At 38.2% G+C, this 21454-nt stretch overlaps 1 protein-coding gene across 5 annotated transcripts in view; it reads left to right on the top strand.

Annotated features, from left to right (window-relative positions):
- The window catches only part of LOC110095812, a 38510-nt gene extending 17306 nt beyond the window's left edge, over window positions 1-21204 (top strand). Inside the window, exons 4-5 of one of the 5 annotated variants that reach the window (XM_020821512.2) lie at window positions 20464-20536; window positions 20667-21204. In XM_020821512.2, coding sequence (XP_020677171.2) covers window positions 20464-20536; window positions 20667-20701 — 108 coding nt within the window. In that variant the 3' untranslated portion in view covers window positions 20702-21204. Of the gene's footprint in view, window positions 1-20463 lie in introns of all 5 variants that reach the window. The other 4 variants (XM_020821511.2, XM_020821510.2, XM_020821507.2 and 1 more) reach the window with 4 other exon arrangements.
- Window positions 21205-21454: the final 250 nt, after the last annotated feature.

The following is a 21454-nucleotide window of genomic DNA, read 5'->3' on the forward strand; positions in this document are numbered from 1 at the left end:
GATTCGAGTATAAGCTCGTTAAAATCGGAGACCGTTTGGTATCTCAAATTGCGGTTTGAACCTTTCATCAGCGCTTCGGGTCCATGATTCGGACCCATTTGGGCTCAGATCGAGTTGAATTTGGTGTCGTTGGGTTCGCATTTCCGAGACGCTCAGTTCGACTGTAAGTTTGCTGAAATCGGAGTTCGGATGGTCTCCGAATTAATTTTTGAAGTTTCCAACTTGATTTTGCATCGAGATTCGTGCCGGATTAAGATAATTGTTTGGACGACGTATCAATAATAATCATCATTCCTGGCCATCCACCCATGCTTTTGATTATATCTCCTACGTTGCGTTGGAACTGTGATAGATAAAAATGATCTCTTGATATTTTTCTTAGTTGTTCCTGTATAAGGAAGAAGTAAGATGAACAAATTAATGCATTAATTGTCTAATCCACTAATTTATGTCCATTGTTGTCATAGCTTTCATTCTCTGTTGTGTTCACTAAAGAATTAATCTGCTTCGTTGCAATACTTTTAGTTATTGGTAGAAGATTGTTATACAAGTGTAACACTCCATCGTACTCCTTAACAGTACAGAGGGTATTACTAACATAGACTTTTCATTTATTTAATCATACAATACTTTTGTACATTTGATAATGTTTATAAAACATCTCACAATTCAGTTCTCATATATCTCATCAAACGGAAGCAACTAATAACTTTAAGTTTCAACATAAGATACTTACAGAGCCATTATAGAAATCTAAAGTAACACTTCATTAGAAGGTTAATATACCTTAAACTTAGTCTTACAAACAGGTTTAAAACTAACATGAAATATTTAAGTACTTGCAATTAGTGTCTCCGATCTTTTCTTTTCTTTTTCCTGTAATAACAGCCAGTAAGGAAATACTGATGAGCTATGAGGCTCAGTAAGCTATGCAAGTTGATTAAAAATTAAAATACAATAATTGTAATTTATCAAATCATTAAAACCATCTTTGACAAAACTTACCTTGCAAAATATCATAATATCATCTTTAACATTAGTCTTAACTTCTTTCGAAGTTACATTGAATATCAAATTCATCCAGTAAAAGACTTGGCTATACTTTCATAATCATATTCAATGTAACCCAGGTAAATCTATCATTATCGCCATTGAATTACATCGAGGTCCATTTTAACTCTTTAGGGGTTCCTTTTGCCTCACATGCTATGCAGGTATTCATTTCCTTTGGGGTCCTTTTTGTCCCATTTGTAATACAGGTTTCTTATTTGGGTCCCTTTTGCCCACCTAATATTGCAAACATCATATTATAGAATAGCCATTCTTTACTTGAATTTAATATTCCATATACTTCATATATTCTTAAATTATACATGACTTGCAATATACAATATTCTGTAAGAATTTGTATCTTATGTATCTTACACTAATTGCACGCTAGAATACTTTTGTCAATATGAACTTTAATGAATTCCTTTCAATTTAATATCAATTATGAAAATCTTAGACTCATCATTAACATCTTATTTTAAACCTCACTAATACATGTATGCAAGTGATCCATCATCAATAACAACTTTGTAATATACTCATTATCATTATTAGAATATTCATAAAGCATTATACATGTATGTAGAATCAATAATGATGGCATTGGTGAACTAATTTTATACAACTTGCCTTCTTGATGAGTGATCTCTTTCAAACCTACACCACGCAACCTTCTCCTTTGATATACTAATCAAAAACTTTCTTTCTGCATATAGTCAGATAACTTATACATACATTTTGGCAACAATTGATATATTTATTCATAAATTATTACAATTACGAATATATCAAAATACTTACCTTTAACTTCTTCTTTCCTCAAAATTTCCTTTGTTTTATACTCCGCCAAACCCTCACAGCAACCTACTGTTCCATTGTTCTCACTCGCACAGAAATTCTCCTTGCTACAGTGCCGCGGGTACTGTAGCGAACTTTGCTACAGTAATCCTGCACTATGCTGAAATCTTCCTATGCATTGCATTTTTCTGGATTCTGCTACAAGATTTTCTGAAAATTTCTTTAGAGAAGTGTAACCGAAGGAGTTCTTTTCTCTGGCTTGCGTGTAAACCGAGTGGAATAGAGGCCCACAAGAAATAACTACTATTCTCAGTTATCTATTCCCTTCTAATAGATGCATCCAACATCTTTTCAGCAATTACTTACCTGATATCCTGCTGGCTTGCGTGAAAATTCTAACAGAGACGGAATTCGGTTGGTTCTCGTGGAACATATAAGATACGGACAATAAGGCCCACACAAAACTGCTATTCTATAACTTCTTTTCAGCCAAGTGATGCCTCTTTTCAATTAATTATTAGCTGAGAAATCAGATATCCACATTATATTATTAAAAGCCTATAAGTGATACTAACAAACTTTAATAAGTATCAATTTTAAAATATAAATCCTTTAACTTTTATCATTTTACTAATTAATTCTAATTTAACTGTTAATTTTAATTTAACAGTAAATTAACAATAGTAAAATTTAGAATGAAATTTTGGGTTTTACAACAAGGTTTATCACGCTAATTGATTGATCATTTAAGAATTGGACTCTGCGAACCAGTTGGACAGAAAATGAGAAATCCACCTGAGAAATTAGTAGTTCTCGAATGTATGATGAAATTACTGATACAAGTGTGTGAATGGCTTTACAAGGCATTGGGTTTTCTTTCAATGAAAAGATGATACACCTTAGGAAAGCACCAGTTAATAGTCATGCCATAGCGTTTCTTAATAAAATTGATGCAGCAATTTCTTCAACTAAGTCTATGATTCAATGGTTATCATAACTGCTCCGTTACGTATTCAGTTCTATATAAGTTTTTTGCATTCCATTCATAGGGAATGTATGCTAAATTTACTTATTCACTAATAGATATGTTGTTGCATACTATCCATAAGGCATTAGTTGTTAAATTTTGTCATCTATACTGAAAATGCGTGTTCTTCTATAGGTAATTGGAGTTTGTGGAAACCTTGTTTCATTCCTGAAGGCTGCATGTGATGGAGAACGTCTTTTGGTCTATGGTTTCTAAAACAATTATATGCTACAATGCACAAAAATCAGCATGCCAAATCAAAATCCATTGTTCACCTTCTATTAATCTACAACAACAACAACATCAAGCCTTTATCCCACTATGTGGGGTCGGCTACATGAATCCTTTTTCTCCATTGTGTCCTATTAAGAGTTAAATTTTCACTTAAATCTAATAAAGAAAGGCCATTTCTACCATTTTCTATCCAAGTCTTTTTAGTTCTACCTCTACCTTTCTTAACATACGTCAAATCTCATACATCTACTTTCCTAACCGGGTCATCGGAAAAATGCCTTTTTATGTGACTAAACCATCTAAGAAGACTCTCTCTAATCCGAATAATTATTAGGTGCGGAGTGCAGACGGGGAGAGCACCGTCTGCACAGACACAGGGTACCAAGCGGTACCTAGTGGTACCCAGCGGTACCGAACGGTACCTAGCAGGATTTTATACTAGTGTGCAGACGGTTCTCCCCGTCTGCACTCCGCACCTAATAATCTCTCCTCTAATCTTATCATCCACTGGAGCTACTCCAACATTTTCACGTATATACTCACCTTCTATTAATTTAAACAAATATTTTACAAATTATAATTTAACAAAATTCTAATGGAAATTTTGTAAATAAATTCAACATAAAAAAATCAAATGCGAATTAGAAATCACATTGAAATAAAAATGTTTAGATTGTATAAGTTTTGGTGGATTCACTTTCGTAAGTAGACTAACAAATAAAATTGTTTTAGAGCAAAAAAGATAGAGTTCACCAAATAGATGATCTAGGCTTCATATTAGCACATGGAGAAGACTTGCTTTGAAATTTTAGAAAGAAGAATTTGCATCCAACTAGAACTGTCATTATGTATCTTAGACTGTGTATCAATCATAATATAATCCTTCAATTTATGAATAAAAAAGAAAGAACAAAAGATAAGTTAACATGCTCATGTCAAGAGGATGAGAGTTGGGGAAATCCAACAAGAGAAAATTATAACTTACTAGAAAATCTTGTCCTGTAAAAACTAAGCCACAGCCATGATTTTCAGCTATAGTACCTGAGTAAAATGTCAGAGCCACAAGTCACACAAGGAAGTTGGGGAATAGAGCTACAAGTCATGCAAGGATTGCAAATCAGGATATGGGAATAGAAATAGAAATTCACATCTAACTAAAGATGGTTAAGTCTCACCTAGAAATATGTGCAGGAGTTCAATTATGCTACTATAGTCCACATCATTATAGTATGCTTAAAAAAAATTCAACTAAGGTGAAATATTCAATTAATACTTGCCAAGTACATCAAGGCATTAATTGTTGAGCTTCATTTGGAGAAATCGTTGAATCATCACAGATATATGTTTGTCTTGTTAGTGTATAAGATATCTTTGGTATCTGCCATGATCATTAAACATAATTTGATCTCTAGTGATAACTTTTGAAATAAGATTTGTATGAATGTGATGCGACGTAGTATCAAAAATAGCAACAAACTCCAAATGATTCAACACAAAAAGAGATTTTTATTGATAGAAAATCAAATATGAACAAAGCAAAATACAATGGTCTTTTTTCAAGAGGACCTTCTCTCTCAAACCCTAGACGCCGCTAGGATCCCTCACAAAAAGAAGACTACAACACCTCCAATTAAATTCTCCTTTAAACATAACAAAAATCCTACTACTTATAGCAAACAATAAAATAACAAATTCCAAAACAGTATTTTCCTCTCAAATCAGCCCTCAAATTAGCCCTCTGTAATTAAAAAATATCTTCTAATTAATCTCCTCCAATTCAGCCCCCAAATAAGCCTCCAAATCTGTCATTTTCAATTAGAAAATATCTCCTAATTAATCTCCTTCAAATAAGCCCCAAAATCAGCTTTTTTTAATTAGGAAATATCTCCTAATTAATCTTTCCTTAATTTCTCTTCTCACATATGTAATGATAGGTTTAATGGGCCCCAAAGGGGGCTGAATTGCCCTCTCCCATATCAATACTCTCCTTCCCAAAATGCACCTTGTCCTCAAGGTGAAAGGTATGATTACCTCATATGGCTTCCATGTGGCATTATGCTCTGGTAGATCTTTCCCCTTGATTTGCATCTCTTGTGCCCCTGTCTCTCCTCTGCACACACCTGCAACTTTTAGGGGTTCCAAAATGACCTCAATGTCCTCTGTCAAAGTTGGGGGTAGAGATGATGGTGTATGCTCTCCTATTGCCTTCCTCATCTGTGAGACATGAAAGACTGGATGCCGAGCTAATGAAGGTGGTAGCCTCAGTTGATAAGCTACTACTCCAATACGCTCCATGATCTCATAAGCCCCAAATTGTCGCCAGGAAAATTTCTCATTCCTCCTTGCTAGTTTTTTTGTCTAAGGGGTCTCAATTTTTAAGTAAACCATATCTCCTGGCTCGAAGTTTACTTCTCTCATGTGCTCATCAGCCTTCCTTTTCATGATCTGTTTGGCTTTGAACAAATATCCCTTTAGCTCAAATAATATATTGTCCCTCTCTTCTAAGTACTGCTCGACCCTTAACATGGGTGTAGCGCTCTGCCCATGATAAATCAGATGGGGTGGATCTCTACCATAGGGAATCCTAAAAGGAGTGGTACGGGGTGTTGTATCAATATTCTGCCCACGCAATCTACCTTGTCCAACTCATCGGTGTGTCTGATACAAAGCATCTCAAATGGGTCTCTATGCTTATGTTGACCACTTCTATCTGGGGATGGTATATTGTGCTTCTCTTCAGATTTGTCTCTTGCAAACAAAACAACTCCTTCCAAAAGTGGCTATGGAACACCTTATCTCTATCTGACACAATGGACTCTGCAAATCCATGCCAGTGTACCACCTCTCGTATAAAAATAGTAGCCAAAGAGTTCGTAGTGTAAGGGTGCTTTAGAGGGATGAAGTGTGTATACTTGCTTAGACGATTCAGTACTACCAGTATCACTAAAAATTCCTCCCAAAGTGGCAACCCATCAATAAAATCCATCATCACTTTCTCCCACACCCTCTCTGACAGGGTTAGAGGCTATAGTAACCTTGCTGGTGTCATGGCTAAGTACTTGTGCCTTTGGCACACATCACACCTGGCTACCTAGTCCTCTAAATCACAACGCATCCTCACCCAGTATAATTTTGCTGACAATCGACTGTAGGTCCTTTGAGCTCCTGAATGTCCTTCAACTGCACTGCCGTGAAACTTACGATGCACCTTGTCCTCATGGCGGAAGGATGAGAGCTTTCTCCTAATCATCTCGTATGGCTCTTATGTGGCTTCGTACTCCGAAAAATCATTCCACTTGATTAGTATCTCCCGTGCTCCAATTTTTATTTGGCGCACCACTTCCACACCCACTGGTTCCAAAATGACCTCTATGTTTTCTGTTAATTTTAGTGGTAGTAAAGGTGTCTATTCTACTATTGCCCGCCTCCGCTATGAGACATGAAATATTGGGTGCAATGCTGACGAAAATGGTAATCCCAATCAACAGGTCACTGCTCCAATGTGCTCCAAAACCTCAAAATGCCTAAAGTATCATGAGAACAATTTCTCATTACTCCTAGCTAGTGTCTTCTACTGGTAGAGTTAAGCTTCAAGTAATCCATGTCAAAGTGTACTTCTCTAATGTGCTCATTTTCCTTCATCTCCATGATCTGCTAGTGTTGACCTCCACACAAGATCCGTCCATGATATCTGCCTGATACTATGCACAAATCCCATTGAAATCCTGCCTACCTCATACTATTTGGCGTAGATGTCGCTCTTCGCTTCTCCTCCCAGAAATTATGCCCAAATCCTACAACACTCGCCTTGATCTCCGTGTGTTCGCGTCAATAAAACGAGAATGAAGTCTTTTCTCTCGTATTATATTTTCCCGCACTCGAGCGAAAAATTATCGGTCGAATACCGTCCACTACACCTCCTTGTTACAACCTCTAGCTCTTTACGCTTCATCCAATCCACACGCCGACTCAATCCACTCGAGCACTTTCACGTCAAGACCTTCATAGCTAGATCGCAAAGCTGACATGCATAAAACAAGCCTTTTGTTTCACTGCCAAATCCAATCAAACCCCGTCAACTGCTGCCCTTTTGATTGACCCTTCAACCGAACACGATAAAAATCATGTCGTCTGACCTCACGATCCCAAAGCTGACCCAACTCAATCTTCTCTGTCTGTCAATTCAGCCACATCATTTCCACTTCTATTTCATACAAAGATCCCTAGCTATCTTGCTCTAGCCTCGACTTTGCCCAACGTCGGATCCAGACGATACAACTGTCGACATAAGCCAATCCTGAACCTCACTCATTCAGCTCTACCTCACATGAGTAGCAAGTCACCCAACAGATCCTATCCCGCTTCCTCTTGCTCTGATCCATCAAACCTAGCCGAATCCTATCGTTGGCTAGAAGCTTCGATCGACTTGAGCACTCCAGTCGATTCCTCAACCCCCCTCTTTTCTTTGTACCTAGCCGATCTTCTTTTCACATTCAAATCCCACAAGCCGGCTGCTTCCTCTATCTCATTCCAGGCCGCCATATTCCAACAAATCAACCAAATCCTCCAGCCTCTTATGCCTCCTATACTTATATGCAAGCAAGACCTGGCAACCCTCTTTCTTACTACTACGATTCCTCATTTGTGGGATTCAAAAATTCGGCCTCGGCCTCCACCCGCTTACTTTCTTTCTTCGGGGGAGTTTTAACAAAATAAAGTTTAGGGGTAAATTTTGGGAAGGCAGATGGGTTTGTTGTTAAGACACTACCCAGAGGTTTTGCCCTCATTTTGCGAGGACTTTATGATCTGAGATATGGTTTCCTATAGGCGCAAGCCCCTATAGTCAATTACCCCTCCCGATAATGAGAGAGAACTTTTGATTAAGGCTAGTTGTCAATCAGATACGTAGGGATACGTAGTATCTGGCATATAGTAGCAGCATGGGCTTTGATTTGGAAAGTTTGGATGTGGTTGAGAATTTGAAGATTTGATATTTAAAATTGGAAATTTCACCATCTTGCACTTATAGCTGATGGTGGGGGAATGGATGATAGACCCAATTAAGATCCCATAGTTCCGTCGTCCCGGGCCATCGTGGTCCCTGGTCTACTTAGTCAGAGGAGGTAGTCGACCCAACGTGATAGAAGGATCCTTATCGGCAACCATGAGTTGCTTCGTCCAAGGGTACCTTGTAGACCAGGGGGGAGCATTTGCCTAAGGGGACAAATTTGAATCCACTTTAGCTAACAGAGGGCTTTGTGCCCTATCAATCATATCCTATTGACTCATATCTCAAGAATTTGATGCCACTAAAGAATATATTGGTTCTGACTATAACCGGTATTTCGTGGTGCCATTTGATAAAAAATCACTCGTTTAGAGAGCCTCGGGTCATAACCGTTTATCCTGTGGTGTCATTTGGCGGCAAAACTACCAGTTAGAGGACACGTACCACATCCTTATTGGTATGATATTTTTTTAAGAATGAATCATAGTGATATTTTCGACCAGGCATTAGCTTTATGTGAGCTGAAGTAAATTTTAATTTGTCCACCTCGACAAACTATTTCAGAGGGTGGATGAATTTTGCTTTTAAATGTTTCATGGTTGGATTTCAACTTTAAATATTTTCGAATTTCTTGATTTTGGATGATCTTTAGAACTTTGATTTTTTTGGTACTTGGAGTGGCATTTTGAATTATTTGGATTGGACCCATTCGGTTGAGATTTGCATTCAACACAGCCATCATTGAGGTGTTTGCGGTGGCATTTTCATTTATGGACTGAACCTTGTTGACTCTATCGAGCTGTTGATAGAAGATCGGGTTTGTTATAGGCTTTGTGCCTTTATCAGTGAATTCTCATTATTATAAGCCTTGAAGGTCTAATATGAATGTATTAAAACAAATATATCAGTCACCACAACCGTATATTTGTTTAATTGTTCGAACCCTGTCGACTCATATTAATCCGTATAGAAGGATTATGTTCGAACTTGAATTCACTTATTGACCTGCTCAACATCCCTAAACATCACGTGTGTACCCATAACACGCTTGCCGGGGCCCATGCTGGTTTATGATTTTATCGATGAATCTTTTTTGTAAAGGTCTTGAAGGCCTAATATAAATGCATAAAATAAATATCCTGGTCGGCCTCATGACCGCATATCTACTTAATGGTTTGAACTGTGTCGAGAAGGATCAGGTTCGAACTTAGATTTATTATTTAGCATGCGCAGCATCCTTAGACGTCACGTGTGTATCAATAACATGCTCGTCAAAGCCCATGCAGGCATTTGATTTCATACCTCCTTTTGTGTACCTATGTGTATACAAATTACAGTGCATGTGCGGGAGTATTTTTGAAATATTTGATGGGTCTTCTACGACAACTGGTAGGATCTTGCATTTGTCGTACTTCCATATTTGTTTGTAGGAGATATTTTGGTTGCATAACGGATCTACTAAAGCGGTCCGTGGGCATTTGCATTTCACCGGGCATCATCTACTCTTGCTTGTAGGAAGCCAGTGCTTTCAGCCGATGATGGACAATCATTATATCACCTTTGCTATAACATTGGTTGGTAGCTTGGGCATGCTACAAACATACTGTTTTTATATGCATAGAGATCAATATATATTTGCTAGTCATTTGAATGGTAGTTGATCGTAAGGTTGCAACCTCTACTGCATGCTACTGATCATCACCCTTAGTTATATTATTGTGTATATGGAGAATATTCTATCGTCGCTAGCGAGCATACCCTTGCCATGATCTTCTACTTCATGCCTATAGGTGATCCACTATATTAATGATACTTTCACCATTATGTTTATAGATATGTTTGTTGTATGCATCGCAAGCTTTCTATCATTGCCTGTAAGCAAGTTGTATTAAATGTCGATCTTCTACAGCGATCTATAGGACCTTACATATATTATAAGTGTATTTTCATATGCTCGCAACATTGATATGAATGCCACTATCATTCGCATGTGATTTGCACTACTCATCATACCATTCTTTCACATATACTTCTGATTAGACCACATATCTTTCTTAATCATCGTTGATTGCTATTTATAGATATAGTGTCCTTCATATGGATGATCATCCATCATTGCTTGCAGATATCTATATGCATTGTAGATCTTTTGTGTCTGCAACTTATCTTCTTTCGTCATCAATGCGTCCATCTATGACTTGTCATTGGCCACTAATCAAGCTGTATTTCGCTATAAATTTCTTCATGCATATTTTATTTGTGTGACCCTTGTCGTCACCTACCAACCGCTCTTGATGCATGATATAGATCTCTTATCACATAGCCAGTTGGTCTATGATAAGAGTGACACTCATTAGTATTATGGTTGATCGGAGATTTGCGCTTTTACTAGAGTAGCTTTCATGGATCAATTACAATATCCATTGGAGCTCTTATACAATAACCATTCAATTGAGGTGATGATTACTATTTATTGTTGCTTGGGGCGAGCCATGTTTAGCTTTGCAAAATCAATTATCCCTCTCCAAGGTCTTTTAAGCCATGGTTTTGTAACCACAACATATCTCTCAATATCTTCTTGTTATTTGTATGTACATTGCACTTGCAAGTCCTTTATCTTCAAAGGTGGTTCATTGTGTATGATACACTCAACATCATTATTCATTTGCACTCTAATTGAAGTAGTTAACTTGCTAAATCAAAAGTTTATTTTAAATCGTGTTTCAAATCATTTGATTATGTCCCAATTTCTTTTAAGTTCAATGTTATTTATCTGATTCGTCATCACTTGTTAAATGTCAACACTCCTTGTGGTTCAATTAGGTTCGAGTTTAGCTTGATGTGCAAGTTCAAGTTCAATCATAGTTCCCTGCAGTTTTGCAAAGTTCAAGTCCTTGTTTGAGTTCAAGTAGCAAACTCAAGTTCTTGTTCTTATTTGAGTTCAAGTATAGTTCAGGCTCTTGATGAATCTCTTCCATTCATTCGAGTCATCTTCAGTGTAAAGCTCAAGTCTTGTACAGTTCAATTAAGTCTCTTATCATTATTCACTTGAATTCAAGTTTAAGCTCAATGTAAGTTTTCAAGATTTCTTGTTGTTTCGTTTGATTCAACTTCAAATTTATTTAAATTTGAGTTCATTCTTAAGTCCAAAACAAGTCTCCTTATTGCTGAGTCGAGTCCAATGCGATGTTATATTTACCCGAAATTTCGGCAGCCTTCCGGCGTCGTCCCCATTTAGGGGAAAACTATGAGAAACTAGGACTTCTCACCACGCGCAATAAAAGGTGTGTATGGTAGGTGTCGTTAAACACCACGGCATTGATCTTCATTCCCACCACGCGAAATAAAGGCGTGTATGAAGTCTTCGAGGGTACATGTTTAAAAAGACAGTTTGCTTTCCTCCCGCTCGAGGGTACTTATAAGTGACCCCGCCTCGCCGTAGGCGCCGCACCGGGGTCCCATCCCACCACGCACAATAAAGGTGTGTATAGACGGTTTTCTAGTGCGCCATGAACTTTGAAATAAGGCTTTTAGGCGATTACCCACTTCGTCGTAGGTGTCGCACCGGGGATTCATCCCACCACGTGCAATAAAGGCGTGTATAGACGATTTTCTAGTGCGCCACGAACATCGAGAGCGAGAATCTAAGTTTTAAAAAATTCATACATTCGCGGGGTTGTTAGTGATGTCGGCACGCAGATCGAGGCGAGAGGAGAATGTTTCTCTTTTCTATTTTATTTTAGGCATAATTACAATTCATAATCATCAATAATCATAATTAAAAGTAATTATAATTATTAATAATTAAGAATAAATATGATTATCACTAATTACAATTAATAGATATTATAATTATAATTATCAATAATTATAATTAGCAAATAATCATAATTATTAATAATTAAAATCAATAATAATTATAACCTCATAACTATTGTAATTTAGAAAACAGAATTTGTGCCGAGAGAGCTGTCATGCTGTAGGATTTTAGGCAAGAATAGAATAGGATTTGTACTAAATCCTTTAATTTTGCTAATGTGTTTATAAAGGGTCTCAAACCTCGGTTTCCCTCTGTTTACCTTAGCATATTTATGGGATTTGGTTGAAGCAGCACATGAAAGGGAGAAAGGTTATCTTCAGAGCAAGCGAGCTCCCATTTTGCTTCCTATAAAAATGTCGTGACTTCCACCCCAACAGGAATGGGAGTCAAAGGAGGTGGAGAAGGGCTCGGGTTCGATCGGAGTAGGTATGGGGAAGAAGATCTCTCTCTCTCTCTCTCTCTCTCTAGGTCAGAGGAAGCCGGATGTGTTGTGGAGTATGCGTCGGTCTAGGAAGGCTTCAGAAGAGGGGATGGCTTCGGGAGGGTTGTCGTCGGCCTAGGCTTGCAAGGCAGGGAAGGGGTTTGGGATTCGATGGCTCCTGCTCGCGGAATGGAGGAGTTCGGTCGGCTAGGTGGAGTGGGAGGAAGGGAGGTCTTGGTGCGGTGGTCGAAGGAGCAGGAGGAAACTACAGGGAATTCTGCGTGAAGTTGGGGATGAGAGCAAGAAGAGATATTGAGAGAACTGGCCATAAGGCTTCGTTTGCTCTGATATTTAACGATGAGGGTGGGTAGCGATCAAGGCAAGTCTCTCACATGCGTGAGAGGACATTTTAAGCGCCGAATTGTACAGTGAATCATCACTGTAGCAGGCGGCGGGTCTGCTCAGGGTATAGGTAATGATCCTTGGCAGAGATATGAGGTAAGGCATCTTATATTTTTTTTATTTGAGCTGATGATTTTATTTTGGGATTTGGTAAAGGTCAACATCCCTCCAGCCAACCGCCCCCTTCTTTGCTTTCCCCTCTCTATAGAACCAAGTTCTTCTAGCCAAGTCCTCCCACAATCCACTTCAAGCAGTGAACACACACCAATAGTCAACAACCCTCATATTCTCCCATCCAAACCCCTCCAAACCCAAATCAACCGCTCATTCTAACCTCTTCTACACAACATTTTGTTCTTTTATTTATTTCATTATTGTTAATTAGTATTCTTAATAATTATTATTAACTAATATCATTAGGCATATTATTATTATTGTTAATTAAAAAAGAGAATAAAAAGAGAAAAAAGGGGAAAATTTTCTTTTGTCCTCTCGCCTTCATCATAACCTTAACATCGTCATTGTCGCCTCCGCTTGTACAAGGTATAAATTCTCTAAACATAAGAATCTCCGAATTCGTCTTTCGATGCTTGCGACGTGCTGGGGAACTACTTATACACACTTTTGTTAGCGTAGTGGGAGGGATCATGGTACGATGCTCATGGCGAAATAAGTAGGCCCTATACACGCTTTTCGTTTTGTTGCTGGGATACTCCTATGTACCCTTGTAGATGTTATTATGCCTGTGAGGAAAAATTATAAATTCTTTGCACAGGTAGCTCGAAGACTCATACACGCTTTTCGTAGTATGGTGAGATTAAAAACTACGGTCGCAATGTCGCCCAACACCTATCATAAAGGTTTTTCATAGCGTGGTGGGAAGGCCCAGCTCCCAAAAATATTCCTAAACAGGTGAGACTTTGAGAGGCTGCTGAAATTTATACTAACAGGAGATTGAACTTGCAAATTATTGAACCATAGGAAACCAAACTTGCAAATACAGGTAACTGAACCTAACATCCAAAATGAAACCTGTGATTTATAAAATAATAAAATTAATTATATAATCAAAGACTTGTAGTGGTTAAAAATTTCAAGAACAATTAGCTTGCAAGTTAAAGATCAAATGGAAAACATACGATATGCTTACAACCAATAATTTGAAATTTCTAATAAGTATTGAAAGTCATCATGTCAAATGGAATTGGAATGCAAATGCCAAACAAACAATGGGGTTGACGGGTTTGTTATACATATTGTAGATCGTCCTCGAGGACAAGAGACTTGTAATGTGCCATTTATGAATGGTAGCTGACGGGTTTGTTATACATATTGCAGATCGTCCTCGAGGACAGAGATTTTCCATGCAATGAACACAATGATTTTATGTATTCGAGGAGTTCGAAATGAATGAAGTTTGTGGACAGCCAATGCCATTCAACCCCAAGCAAGCACATCAATCGGTTGGCAAACCATAAAATTCTTTGCAAACATACACAGCGCACCATGCAACAAAAGCACCTACGAACAATGATAGCTAATATGCAATGAATGTGATAACTCTTTTACACAAACACGTCGCCCTGTCTATAAACAAAGGTGATGAAATTGTAGTGAATGCAAACATCCACAAACAACAATAACAGGTTATTATGCATTGCTTGCATTATAACGGTTAACTACAAGAAAGATGTGAGTGCTTATGTGCGACAGTGAAGGATATGTAGGTGAACATAACAACTTGGCAATCAGTATGCATTGGGAAATCAATGAAGAGTATAGCTTACTCGACAGCCTTTATTAACATACAGACGAGCGCATCAACTTGCCTTCAATTAATGTCCATAAAATCAGAATTGTGCAACATCCCACCTATGGGTGATAACAGGTAGCATGCAACCAATGCGATAAGTCTCTTGCAAGCATGAACAAAAAGATTGCAATGAGCATGATATACTGTATACTATCAAAGGCAACAAGCCTCTGATAAATACGAGAACCCACAGTACATGCTACGAAGCACTTGCAAGCAGCTGTAGGAAAGCTGTAATGAAAACTACAGATCATTGACAAGTAGAGGTGGGAAAATTGGCGCTAAGTTGTCATGTTAGATATATCAGTTTACTTGCGAACGACAGGTCGAAGGCCCCTAATGCATCCTACATTAGATTTTCATGCAGAAGTATATCCTTGCAGGTTGAATATTGGAGAAAATAATAATTCACAGAAGATGAAACTAGCTAAACAACTCCACCGGATCCACAACACTCATACAAGAGAACATAAAGCATTTGCAGATTCTAAAATGAGACCTTGCATGCTTGTTAGTGTGGTTAATTGCATAGTTGGCTATATTCGAGTATTGCAAAAGCACCCCCATGCATTGAAAATGCGCACTGATGCATTCAATTCATGCATATACATGTTGCAAAATACAAAACACATTATGCAAGCTCATTATCCAATGTGTAAAAATGTGCTGCGTAGCAGCAGCACACAACTTTGACATGCAAATATATCACGCACTAAATCAACATGCTAATGCGTTATGCAAGAAAACAGGCAATGCTTGTGTACATCGTACATGCATATCATGCAAATATATCATACGCTTTGTTAGCGCATTAAACCACTGCATTACATATTAAGCACAACATGTAAAATGCTAATGTAGATGAAAGTATATGTGTGTGTGCAAGCATGCAAATATGGCATATAAAAATATATGTAATTAAATACCTGCATGGGTTTTGATGAGTGTGATGTACGTACAAACGTGACGTCTAAGGATGCTGCGCGGGTCAAGAAATGAACTTAAGTTCGTTCTCGATTCTTCTATGTGAATAGATAGGAGTCGACATGACTCGAACCGTCAAAACAATGTATGGTCGTGGTGCTAACCAGAATATTTATTCTATAAGCTCATATTATGCCTTCAAGGTCAATTTCAAAAAAAATTCACTAATAAAGATATAAAACTAATGATGAACCCAATCCTCTGTCTACAAGTAAATAGGGTAAACATGGTTTGACCAATAATAAAAAGTTCCCATAAATAACTCTATGATGGTTGTGTTGATAAAAAATCTTAACCGGAGGGGACCATAAATATTTAAAATGCCTCACAAATTCTTATAAAATATAAGCATTTAAGTTGACTTCAATGTCACTCCTCTGATGATCATGTTTAATATAAATCTCAATCGGAGGGGTTAATTTTCAAATTCTCTCAAAAATCTTATAGCTTCATATCCATTAAGAATGTAAATTTTTAAAATTGAAATCTACTATCCACAACAGTTTGCTGAGGTAGACAAGCTTGAAGATCACTTTCGCTCATAAAAAGCAAATGTTTGATCAAGAATATTACTAGGATTCATTCTCAATCTGTCTCTTACTAGTAAGGACGTGGCACGTGTCCTTTAACCGATGTTTTTAATGCGAAATGATACCATAGGTAAATGGTTATGATCAGGACCCTTTGACCGAGTGATTTTGCTATCAAATGACACCATTAAATTACAGTCATGGTCAGATCCCGTATGTTCCCCAACTGATTCAAATTCTTGAGTAATGAATCAATAGAATATGATCGATAGGGCATAAAGCCCTAAATTAGCTAAGGTGACTTCTAATTTGTCCCCTTAGACAAACATTCATCCCAAGTCTACAAGGTACCCTTGAACAAAGCAACCCATAGCCGCCGACAAAGATCCTTCGATCAAGTTGGGTCGACTACCTCTTCTGACTAAGCATATTAGGGACCATGATGACCCAAGACGATAAAACTATGGGATCTTGATGGGGTTAAGCATCATTTCCCCTTCCATCCGCTTTAAGTGTAAGGTAGTGAAATTCTAATTTTAAATGTTAAATTTCAAATATCAAAACTCTAGTGCTATTATACTTCGGATACTACGTATTTATTTGACGACTAGCCTTAATCAAAAGTTGTCTCTCGTTATCGGGAGTTGTAATTAGATATAGGAGTTTGCGACTATAAGAAACCTGAACTCATATCATAAAACCTCACAAAATAAGGGTGAAATCTCTGGGTGATGTCTTATTCAAAACCCAATTTACTTTATGAAAAATTTTCCCGAGAACTTGCTCATTAAAACTCTCCTTGACGACCCGAATGAGAAAGGAGTTGCGAAGAGGTTGGAGCGCAAATATTCAGACCCTATAGTTGGGCCCTCAACAAATATCCCTTAAGCTTTACTAATATCATGTCCCTTTCCTTTAAGTACTGATCTTCACTAGATACTAGTGTATTGTTATGCCTATAATGTATCAAATGAGCTGGATTTCTTTATAGAGAATCCTAAAAGGGGTGGTTTGTGTTGCTGAATGGTACGAAGTATTTTACCAATACTTGACCCAATCAATCCACTTTGCTAAACTTTTCGGCATATCCGATACAAAGCATCGCAAATAGGTCTCCACACTTCTATTGACCACCTCCGTATGTCCATTTTTCTGGGGATGGCATGATGTGCTCTTCTCTAGGATTGTCCCCTAAAAACAAAACAACTTCATCCATAAATGACTGAGGAACACCTTGTCTCTATCTGGCACAATAGAGTCTTGAAATCCATGTAAGCGCACCACCTCTCATATGAAAGCAATAGCCATAGAGACCGCTTTGTAAGGGTGGTTCAAAGGGATGTCCTTGCTTACCAATATTACAAAAATTTCCTTCGAACGTGGTAACACCTCGATGAAGTCCATTGTCAGCTCTTCCCACACCCACTTCGATAGAGCTAGAGGCTGTAGTAATCCCAGCCTTACGCCCTGTATCACCTTGATCATTGATTTGAGTGAAATAATGGTGAAGTTGTGAGTAGCCCAACTATCCACCAAAACCATTACTGACTTCTCCCTGATCTGTCCCCTCACCTTCATGTTGTGATTTTGAGTAAATCCCACCACTAAGTTAAGGGACACTTCCACCACATCAAGGTGTAGGTGCTCTCCTCCTGCTTCTACTTCCTCTAACTCTTCACTGTCAGTCTCCTCATTAACCATAAGGACTTGAATTGTGCTGTTCTTGCACTAATGACCTGGTGTATATTTTTCATTACATCAGAATCACAAACTCTTCGCTCTCTCGGCCTGGACCTCTGCCTCTATGAGGCGATTGAAGTTGGCCCTAGGTGAACTCGCCCGCTCTTCTCCCTCAATGCCTCCTGGTGAAATAACACCATATGAGTCCTCGATGCTAGTGAAGTCGAGGCACTCATGTAGAAGTCTCTCGTGACACTGCTCCAACTGGTCCTCTCTATCTCTTTCTAATCCTCTGCTATCTGGGCTAGCTCCATCGTGTCCCTCAACCCCTTTGTCCTCAACAATCAGAGGTTTTCTTGTATCTTGGGCTTTAGGCCCGTCCCTTCATGAAATTTTCTTCCAGCACCGCCTCCGAAATCCCCTTTAATCCCCGATAGAAACTCAAATTTCTCCCTATACTCTATGAAGGTCCCCTCTAAAGTCAAGGAAAATAATTTCTCATGTAGGTCCCCTTCTTGTATGGCCTAGAATACTTCTACTAGTAATCCTTAAACTCCTCCTAAGAATGGTTCGAATATATGGCCTCCCTCCATTGGAACCAAGCTAGGACTTTCCTCTCTAGACATAGCCCTTTGGCCATAAAATTCTCCTCCTTTATCAAGCTATTCACCGTGAAATATCTCTCCACCCGGTACGCCCACTCATAGGCATCCTCTTCAAATATCAACATATTCAACTTTCTCACTCTAGTATGTTCGCTCCAACTTCCTCTCTATGTAATGGTTACCCTGTTCATCGAGGGCGGGACTCCTCTTCCATTCTCCTTGCATGACCTAATCCCCATAGCTTGGCTCGACCCCCTCCATCTCTAGTCGACCACTCCCCTTGCCCGAAATGCCTCCCATAGTGGTTGGCCGCCTTACCACCTCCACCAAAAAATTTTCTCCTTGATGTCTCTTAATGAAAGAAACTCTCCACGTCGAACTCCTCCCATTCTATCTCTTTTCCCTTAGATTTGGCCATGGGAATCCCGGTCAAATCTTAGTTAGGGTTAGCGATTGGAACCGCTAGTGGAGTTTTGGATTGTATCTCCTGAGCTTCCGCATCATCTTCTCCAAGCCTCTAAATTGGCTTTCGATCCGATTCTCTATGGTTGAAAACATTCCTTCAATGGTTGAAAACTTCTCCATCCCTGATTTGATTTGCCCATTTCGCCTTCCAACGCATCCATCTTCTTTGATTCCATCTCTCCAAAACCGTGCCCCGATACCAATTTGATTCATCTCGGAAGTAAAAACAACAAAATAGATAGAAGAAAAATGCAAGGAAACAAATATGGAGGCTGATTTTTTGTTACTTAAATAATGACAAAAGATACAATTGATCTACTATTCCAAAGGTACATCAGCTCTCCCACAAACCCTAGACGCCACTAGGAAACTCACAGCAAACCCTATAAAACAAACTCAACATATTTCTAATGCTAACCCTAGACAAAACTACCCCATAATAGCCCTCACACACATTAAACACAATTGAAAACTTCCTAAACAACATAAACACAATTAGGAAACTTTCCTAAACAATTAAAACCTTCCTAAATAGTATAAATACAATTAGGAAACAATTATAAACAATTAAAACCTTTCTAAATAAACACAATTAGGAAACCTTCCTAAATAGTTTCCCCTTAATTTTTTCTCCTTATATAATTAATAATAGCTCTTTTGGGCTCTACAAGAGGGGCCAAAATCTCCCCTTTTGTTGCCCATGGTTATGCCTAGCCAAAGGGCTGAATCAGCTAGGGGCTGGGCTAGCTTGGGCGGTCAGGCTGGGCTGGTCTGGGCCGGCTAGGTGCCCCCTCCCCCTGGCGTATCACAAAGGTAGTGTAGCATTCAAAGAAAAATTCAAAGTTGTTAATCCTATTTGAAATTTCTTAAAATTTTACCTCTCACTAAACCTAGGAATATAAATGGAAACCTCATGATAGTTATATGTAGTTGCTTTGAACCTTAGTTTACACGATTTCGTTTAAATTTTATTATACTATTATTTTATTTATTGATCCAATGATTATGTTGGAATTGTGGTTGACATTATGATGCAACCATAACCTTTAATATCAAATTTGAGATAGACAGGAGTAGACAGGAGGTCATGCGGAATTGAGTTTCTTATGCAACTATATTATGTAATACACAAATAGTAAACATAAATCAAAAGCCGTGGTTCATCTGTTATCAATTTAAATAATTATCGATCCCATTTGAAGAAAGAAGTCCATTAAATTTTACGGACTCAAATCATGGGTCGCTGACTCATCAGAGTTGCAGTTTGGCAATGGTCGTATATCATGGGCTGATAACAGACGGTAAATCTATGGGTTACTGAAGATCACAAATCTATACCTAGGAACAAGCTGTTACCGTTTCACTGCCAAATATTTGTTGGTGGTGCTGATTTTTTACCTGCTTAGCATGATGAATTGGTTTTCTAAACCAGTGATTGTCAAGGTTTAATTTTTACTGAGTTATTACTCTTTTTCTACGCATTTCTTAACTAATACTAGGCTTTAGATGTTGCACATTATTCTTTTGTACTGGAAGGATGTGTAATACTGGCTCCAAGCAAGACCTTGTACTTTCCTGCTTAATTCATGGCTTGAAAACTTCTTTTGCAACCTTTTTTTGTTGCAGAATGAGATTGATTTTGGTGGAGATGATGCAGCCATCTCCCCGAGATTGCACTTTCAGCATCAATTCCCTCAAAGTACACCACACCTTCCAAACTCTAGCATCCAATCTAGTCCAGGTTTTGTGGGGCAGCATTCTTATGTAGTTCCTCGCACATCTCATTCTGAACAGGTAAAGAACTCAGTTTTCTTAAATGCTCTTTCCAGTCCAGTTGACAGATGCCTCCATCCCTACCAGCTAGCCCAAGGAGAAGGGCCCTGTGGTCAAGGAGGAACTAGGAGTAATTATGTGAATTCGTCAACTGATGTTCAGGAATCTAATTCTCCAAACCCCAATGATGCTTCCATGGAAATACACTGAGGCTGCCTCATTGATCTATGGAATCATTTTTCATCGAGTGTGATAATGACCAGCATATATCTCTCTAATTCAAGAGCCCCATAAGTTCCGAGTAAGGTTGCGTGTTACATCATCAAAGCAGGTATGTTGGAGCATGCAGCGAAGGTTATATGTAATGTGTTAATTCATGAAATGCTTGAAATATGTTTTCCATGACTAACGTTGGTTTGCTTCTAGGAGCCAACACTCAAGAGACTTGGCATTAAATTATGTTGAATTTGTTTTATTATTGGTGTTCATCCATGATTCTGGGCTTGATATAGCACTCAGGTGTCGCATATATTTTATATGTACATAATTAATGTATAAATTGCAGCCAAATATATCATTTATCTTTTGCGTTTATATGACGGATCTTCATGTGAATGACCACCATTTGGAAATTTATTTGGTTAGCTGAGTTAATGTGATCTACTTCAATATTTCAATTCACTCTGCATGAGGGGATTGTTGAACAACTGAAGCGATCCGCTATGGCATGACCTATGCAAAACTAATTATATAAGGCGTCTTGCTTAGCAGTGATTGGTATTTGTCTAACCTATTAATTCAGAAAATAGTATTGAAATGCTTACATGAGTTTTTAACTCTTCTA

Source organism: Dendrobium catenatum, unplaced genomic scaffold, assembly GCF_001605985.2.
Source record: "Dendrobium catenatum unplaced genomic scaffold, ASM160598v2 original_scaffold_202637, whole genome shotgun sequence".
Taxonomy (NCBI): domain Eukaryota; kingdom Viridiplantae; phylum Streptophyta; class Magnoliopsida; order Asparagales; family Orchidaceae; genus Dendrobium; species Dendrobium catenatum.